The sequence below is a fragment of the Schistocerca serialis genome, chromosome 1, assembly GCF_023864345.2.
Source record: "Schistocerca serialis cubense isolate TAMUIC-IGC-003099 chromosome 1, iqSchSeri2.2, whole genome shotgun sequence".
In the NCBI taxonomy this organism is placed as follows: Eukaryota; Metazoa; Arthropoda; class Insecta; order Orthoptera; family Acrididae; genus Schistocerca; species Schistocerca serialis.
The window spans coordinates 473,890,771-473,898,829 of NC_064638.1; the positions used below are offsets into that span (position 1 = coordinate 473,890,771).

The 8,059-nt window shown below is 37.9% G+C and overlaps 1 protein-coding gene across 1 annotated transcript; it reads right to left on the reverse strand.

Annotated features, from left to right (window-relative positions):
• Positions 1-734: 734 nt before the first annotated feature.
• LOC126483898 (RNA-binding protein 25-like) lies at positions 735-7,742 on the reverse strand. The gene is made up of 2 exons (XM_050107199.1): positions 6,975-7,742; positions 735-755 (listed from the first exon to the last, which is right to left on the reverse strand). The coding sequence occupies exons 1-2, from the start codon at positions 7,740-7,742 to the stop codon at positions 735-737; spliced, it is 789 nt and encodes a 262-aa protein (XP_049963156.1).
• Between the last annotated feature and the right edge of the window lie 317 nt (positions 7,743-8,059).

Below are 8,059 nucleotides of genomic sequence, written 5' to 3' on the forward strand. Positions count from 1 at the left end.
ATAAGGCAAGCTAGTAGTTTGTATTTGTAATAGTAGTTACTTTGAGCATTGAATGCTGACATTTAACTATTAATTGCGTTGTGAATTCCAGTGACAAAGAACTTATTAGGGAGACCAGCGGCCTTTTTTTATTACAGTTTTAGTAGTTTTAGTTATTGTAATGAGTATTTTCTGGATATTATAAAAACACGAAGGGGAAAGATGGATTACAAAAAACGTAACCTGTTGTGAGGAACCTGAAGTAGAAAACATTTCAGTGCCAGTAACAAACAAAGTAATTATTTGTGGGTCACTGATCTCAGGTAATTGTGCACACATCTTAGAGTAGATGAATTAGATTCTGAATGTGTTTTGCCTCAACTACCTGAAAAGAAAGAGGTAGTTGCAGCAAAATCAGGAAATGTGATGAAGTGGGATAGAATGTCTGATCCTTTTACCACAGTTTTGATGAGGCTGGAAGAAAGGGATAAAGAAAGGGAAAAGAAACAGCTGAGAAAGATCAAAAAATCTTCACTGCCTTAGAAGAAATATATAATAAGTTGACTGAAGTAAATAAGAAGTATGAGTATCTACTGAGACTTGTAAGTCAGTTAAAGATAAAAGTTGAAGGAAGGTTTTGAGGAGACTTAGAGGAAAGTAGAGAGAGCAGCAGAATCTATGAACCAAGAAAGTAGAAAATCTGGAGGTAGATAATAAGAAACATATAGATGATTACTTAATAAACCAAGACAATGTCATTTCAGATTATACAGGTTCTAGTATGATAAAAAAAATTATTATTACTATTAAATATATCTCAATTCTTTCAATTTAAATCTGTATTTCATACTAGAATGCCGTGTTCCCAGTTCGGCACAGCTTTGCCACAGGAGACACGAAAGCGTTCGAAGACGTCCGTCTTCCGGTCGGCTCCTGATCGTTGTCAGAAGGAGACTAGTTTTTGATTACGCAAAGACTTCTATTATTTGGAAAAGAAAAACTCGGATTTCTTTACGTAATCAGTATGAATTTTATAATTACCTAAGGGACCTTTAACAATGAATAGTAAAAAAAATGCATTTGCAAATGAAATCATTAATAGATGGGGCAGCTATGAGTTGTATAGAAGACAAGGAGCGGCCTTCTGTCTACGACCAGGATGCCGCAGTATTCTCTGCTGTAGTAAAGGCTTTTTGACATTTATAAAAATAATATGGCATGGAGGATAAAAAAGTATAAAGGAAAAGAACAGAATAAGAAGTCTGGTAAACACTAAATATATTCAAACAATTCTCACTAGCAAATTAGGGCTTATTTATAAACAATATAACTTACATAAGTACTTTTCTAACAGTATGGTGCGATCAGATTTCAGCCTGTCCTGTGCTAGCTCCTATGTTCACGTTTTTGTCACAAATTACAGTCATTACTTTTCTCCTTTCGTTAAAGACAATTCTTGCACTGTTCAACACCTCCGATAACAATAACTTGCTGATCTACAGTTTCTAACATAAATTACTTCAATTTTATTAATTAATAATGTTGTCTGCACGCTGGCAAGACCGTTCATTTTTATAGCTTAAAAACGACCTCCTTTACGCTTTCACATTACAAGCAGAAGCACATTAAAAATCTGAAGATCTACAAACTTTTTTACTGTCATCTTTTATTTAGATCGAAGCGTAACGACAGTTCAGCTTCTGTTAAAATGTTTCTTTGACTGTACAATCGATGTATTAGCGTCCGCGCTAGATGCGCACTTTACAGTTATGTAAATTATACAAAACAAATGTCTTTCAAAGAATATGTCTCATCTTATAAGTTGATCATTTAATATACAGATAGGTAAATGCCTTCCCAAGGGTACTCAAAGCTTTCATAGTACGGAAATACCAATAATATTACATCGCTTCCCGCGTGAGGAGTAATGAGTCTGAAAGATCGTTACGACTCACGCGCAGTCGTAATATTATTGGATTCACGTACTTAGTGAATGAAGTATTTAAGGATCTCTCCTTGTAGGGAGCAAAACAGACATAACATAAGGCACATAGAATTATATACGTTTCATACTAAGTCGCCAAAGCTACTCACAGTTGCTTGATCATTAACAAACTTGGTTGTGGCATGATGTCATCATAAGTGTTCAAGGATTTAACATAGGTTCTCAAGAATTACTCTCATTCCGTCAATTGAAACATTGAAATACTAACATAGATACAAGTACAAATTAAATACACATACAGATACAAATATACATAAATATTGACAATAAGAAAAAAATTCTATTACTGTATTGGTGCATTTCCGCCAATTGTGAACAGAACATAAACCTTTTATCAGTCTTTCTCGTAGTGACATCACTCTTCACTTCGTAGTTGGTAGTATTTCCCATGAACTCGGATGATTTTCACAGGGGAATTCTTTCATCACCTGTCACTTTTCACTGCACTAAAACTGGGGATCACCTTTTCACATTCTGGTGGAAAACACTGGGAATTTCACTATGTGAAGGGGGAAGTGATATTTCTTGATCCGATGATCCATCGGGTCATGTCGGGAATCAGGAAAGTTGATGACTGGTTCAATGACAAATGAGTCAGTTTGGTGGCTGTCTTAATCTCACTCCAATTCATGTTCCAGCACATGAAAATACAGAAAAAAATCTGTATTAGGACTTGCTCATTAACTAGCATCTTAATCTAAGGGAATATAGAGTAAGAATTTAAGACAATAAAAATTACTACATAGACTATGTACATATACATTGTATATTATTCATATTTTGTGTCTAGGTTTTATGTTCTTTCGTTAGCAAATATTAGCAAAACACGTTTCGTCTTGTACAGGTCTTTCTTAAGCAATGTATTTAGTAATATTGCCGTAGCAATTTTCATACTTAAGGAAAAGTCATCATTAGTGTCCTTTTAATGTAAATATAGTAAAATCGTGCGTAGTTTATCAACGTTTTATTATTTTTATGTCCATTTTCATCTCAAATCTTCAGCACACTTGCGCCCGTTATGGAGAGGAATGGTTATTATTGAGTGTGAGCCAGCGAGCAGTCATTGAATGTTGCCACAGTGCTTCACAGTCACGTGGTAACGAACTGGCGGATTAACAGCGTTGGCAGTCCGCATCCTGCACGAGGCAGATAGTTCAGTGGCTACCAATCGTTTTATAACTTGTGCATTTTGTTGAATCATGGGTACTGGAGCAGCTCATCAAGGTGACATGGTCAACCTGGACAGTAAATTGACTGCACCAGCGTCGAAGAACAGTCATCGATGAAAATGACTACTGTCACCTATTTCAGTGAGTACAATAGCTTGTCTATCCTTTGACTGATAGTCACTGTATCGTCGTTACAGCGTGAGAATACTTGTAATGCTACTTCACACACGGAACATCACTCGTGTCCATAAGTTTATTACAGTTTTGAGTCACACAAGAGATAACTAGTTTTTCGTGTCCATACATGTGTCAAATTACGATTTTACACACGTGTCCATTATTTTGTCACTGAGTCACATGCAGCAATCCATACGTGTCCATATAGGTGTCTCTATTCCACAGAGTAGCACAGGTAATGCTAAAATTACTTATCATGACAGGGTCATTTACAAAATATACATAGTTTTTTTTTATTACTGTCCAAGACCTAACGAAAAACGTGTTTGCTATTCTGAATGGTGCTTCTGAAGCACGTTAGATTTTATATATATTTTAAATCTGATTCTTTTCCTTTTCTTATTGTTCTGTAACAGCCTTTTTTTTTCTTGGTTACATCAATAATCATTAAAATATACCCACTTTGGCGTGCTGAACTCACGTTCAAAACTTCATCTAACAGAAATCGGGAAAATTATTCCTATTTCCTAGGATGCTTTTGCTTACAGCAAATCAGATTTACATCACGTTTCGATAAGTAACTGCAGATACGCATTAACCAACGAGCCACAATCGTCAATACACACAACATACACACGTCAAGTCTTTTGAACCAATTTCGAAATTTCTTCCCCTACCGGGTAGGGTAGAAAGGTAAGAATGCTAAAGAAGAAAACTACAATAGGATAGCGCAAGGAAATGAAAGATACGAAGATAGATAATAGGTGAAATAATCAGTTGAGCAAATTCATTCTTCGGCTCCATCGTTTTTAGTGTCATCCATGTGGCATAACTTGACTTCATTATTAAAATGTCGCACAAATCCGCTTCCAAAGCATCTTCAAATATATCTCAAAATCACGGCATGTGGACATTGCAGAAGAATATAAGCAGATTATCTCAGTCCTCAACTAGGTGTCTTAATATCGAAGGTTTCTGTATAATACTCGTGACATAGGAATAGTCTCTAAGTTTCTCCAATACAGGACCTAATTATCATTATAAATGCATATTTCTTAACTGGTTGACTCATAGTAATAAATAAATTAAAGTTGCTCTCCAGTTGCGGGTACCATTATTCATTTCTTTCTACATTAACTATATGTTGCTGATTATACTCAGTGTAATCTACAGATTACAATGTATCAGTTTTGCATCGTACATGGTTCTAGCGACTTAAAATATCAATCCTTCGAAGGCTTAACTTAGGTTAATACTTCACATATACGGACATTCTGCTCTGAATGAGGGATTTAAAGAAAAACCTTTACTACTTGGTAAAAAGGAGATTTGCCATAACTTAAAACTAAAGCAGTAGGTGGCACTTTGGCACATCCCTTACTCAATTCAACGACTGCAGTCTTTTATTCCTCAAGAAACTTAAAACTACCTTAAAACTAAAGCAAATCTTATTTTCCAAATCCGTAGAGTACCTTCTTCAATCACTTCATATCTTTCAAGCTCCATCATTACTTCATGTCCACCTCACTCAAATGATTACGTCACCTGCAGAATACATGTACATGCTGTTGATTCACATACTTTCTAAACAGATCACACTCTTGTTTCAAGTTGCAGCTTAACATAATAAATGATATTTTTTAAATGTTTTTCATGGTACTTCTTTAGGTCTACATGGTGGTAAAGTCCTTTTATTCGTCCACTAACTGGATCTGCCAACACGTAACAACCAATATGTGGCTTCCTGACTATAACAAACGGTCCTTCGTGTAGGTGTTGCCACTTAACGATTTTTACGTAAGATGAGAGATGGTTTGAAGTGTGTCCTCAGAAGAACACGCTCGTTCAAACGATACGACAGAACTTTGTTGACATGCTTGTCAAGTGCCTTTTTTCTTAAATTGGCATGAGTTGTGAGAGAGATCAGGGCTTGTCTTAACTTATTATCTAGGTTGACTTCTGGACCTTCTATCTTGGGGATGGGATTAGTCCATTCATTGCTTTCCTTTTGCCTGGATATTAGTTCTGAAGGTGTGAAACCGGTCAAAGTGTGCTTTTAGTTTTCCGCATGTTCATTAGATTGAATTTCGCTCACAATTACCTTTGAAGTACCGGGCGGTACGCTCGGTACGAAGTTTGCTTCCGTATTCCACTTAAGTTGCGAGTTGTTTGCCGGAATTTCAGTCGAGATGGTGTGTGTTGGCGGGTTTGCTCGGGCGTAATAGATGCGAGAATTTTGAGGTTCATGATTTTGACTTTGATAGTTAGTAAAAGGTGGAGGACTATTCCTAAAGTTTGGAGCATACCGTTGTTTGTATTGCTTGGAACGATCATGAGCATTTCTCCCTTGAGAACAGTGCTGGAATCTAGGCTGGTTACCATACTGCTGTCGACTGTTGGTGTTAATCCAACGTCCTTTTCCATTGAAATTATTATTATTTTGGCGATCGTTATTGTAGTGATAGCGATCATTGTAATTAACTGGTGAATAACCGTATTGCTGTTGTGTTGTCTGGTATATGGGGTGGTACCTGAATTGATCCTGGAATTTATGTTTCTGCTACCCGTTACGGCGATAGTAGTTATTATCGCACGGAACGTCGTGTCCTTTACTGTTGTTGGGTTGGTATGACATACCTGAGTCTGCGCCTACACCGTGCGGCTGTGTAGTGTGCGGGCCAAGATTACAAATACTCCGCGCACTAGCACGCACGTCTTCTTGAATCATGTCAAGGTTGTCAAGTACTGACAGAAATGCCTCCGTGTCGTCGTCACTGACATTTACTAACTTCTCCCTGATTGATACCGGTAGCTTTGACTTAATGATCATAATTACGTCCTTCGTGGAAGTGGGCGTGTCCCAATATTGTATTTTTTTGCAGGTATTTCTCGAAATACCTACGGAGACCAGCACTTCTCGTGTTAAACGGTTCAGCATTATATACTTCCTTTCTAAGGCGTTGTTGTATGCCTGAACTCCAGAATTTGTTCAGAAATTGCTTTTCGAAGTCAGCGTAATTATTACATCTGTCAATTACTTCTGTTCCCCAGACAGAACCCTCTCCTTGAATGTAACCTACTATAAAGCGCATACGTTGATTGTCATCCCAGCTCTCAGGAAAAACACCATTAAATGACTTCAGAAAAACCACTGGGTGGATGTCGCGTTTCTCTGGCAGAAAAGGCTGGAACACGCGGTGCTTGAGAACGCTTTCTTCCTTCATGAACTCGACAAGAGTTACCTGATCATTCTGGTTGCGTACTAACGGATTCTTACTGCTGTGTCCATGTACAAGTGGAGAGAATTCTACACGAGACACGGGATTATTATTGTATTCATGTTCTGAAGAAATCAAGTGTGAATGCTCACTTTTATTGTCATTAGGAAAATCATTGACTTGTCGTTTCAACTGCTCGATTTCCTCAGTGAGGTGTCGTTTCCACCCGGGAAGATCTCGGTGAAAAACTCTACGAATCTCTCCTAATTCAGTGAGAATCGTATCTCCTGATGTACCTGGAGCAGCTAAAACTTCAACTGTGGCTGACTTAACGGCTTCTTTTAAGTCATGTTGAACCTTGTTTTCTATGTACTGTTCCTTAGTCTCGACCCATTCTACAAATTCTTTTCCTATCGTGGAACGTACGTTCCCTGCAGCATCATTCACCCTCTTTTCAATGTTTATTTCGGATAGCGCCTGTGTCAGGTCATTGACCTGGCCTTGCAGAGTGACGACATTGTCTGCAAGCTTGTTTACTTTAGCTCCGACCTCAGTGGACTTTTTTGAAACTTCTGTTGTAACTGCCTGGCAACTTTCGATTTGTACCTTAATGTCTTTGTGCACGTTACTTACTGTGCTCTCACATGCATCTACCTTCTGCAGAATACCTTCTATCCTTTCATTAACTTTACTACTTAATTCCGAGATATATTCCACCGTGACTGTCCTTATTCTTGCCTCTAAGTTGGCATCAATATTATCTAACCGATTTTTTATTGTACCAATCATGGTATTCAGGTCAAACCATTTTCGCTCTGTCTCCCGTTCCTTTTCCCTTTCTTTTTGTTCCCTTTCTTGTCTATCTCGTTGTTTTTGTAATTTATAAGCTTCCCTTTCCAGTTTCTCCTGTTCTCTATCACGTTGTTTTTGTAATTTATAAGCTTCCCTTTCCAGTTTCTCCTGTTCTCTTTCTTGAAAAAAAATTCTCATCATTTCAACCATCGAATTTTCTCCCGCTTGCTGTGACGATGATTGCTGTGACGATACGTCACGCACACCATCATCGTCTGCCGTTCTCTCCATTCGCGAATCGGGTCTGCCTGTGCCTGTTCGCGAACGTAGTGGATATGACTTGACAACTGTGTCATCACCGTCATCCACACTGTTTGTCGGCTTTCCTTTGTCATCTGCCATGTTTATTTTCAAGTTTGTGACGTAACTGCTCAAAGAAATATTTCGCGGCACGCTGATCGTTAACTCTCAGATGCGCGCGCTGATAGTCAAACGTCACACCGCGGTAGCTGACAATTGCAGAGCTATACCGGGTAGAAGACAAGATGGCACCTCACTTTGAAAATAAGTGACAAACACCTACTAGACACTGAATCCTACTATTACGGCATCCATCTTGTGTTCTTAACCGTAGCAACAATGAAGATGCTGATAATACTAACAAATAAACTTCGCATGAAGAGATGATCAGAAATGAATTCTAACTACGTAAATAAGCA

Excerpts from the sequence above, each read along its gene's own strand:
- LOC126483898 (XM_050107199.1), bottom strand. The coding sequence starts at position 7,742 with ATGGCAGATGACAAAGGAAAGCCGACAAACAGTGTGGATGACGGTGAT. Across the intron at positions 756-6,974 it reads TGAATGATGCTGCAGGGAAC|AACCTGTATAATCTGAAATG; the intron begins GTACGTTCCACG and ends TTATCATACTAG.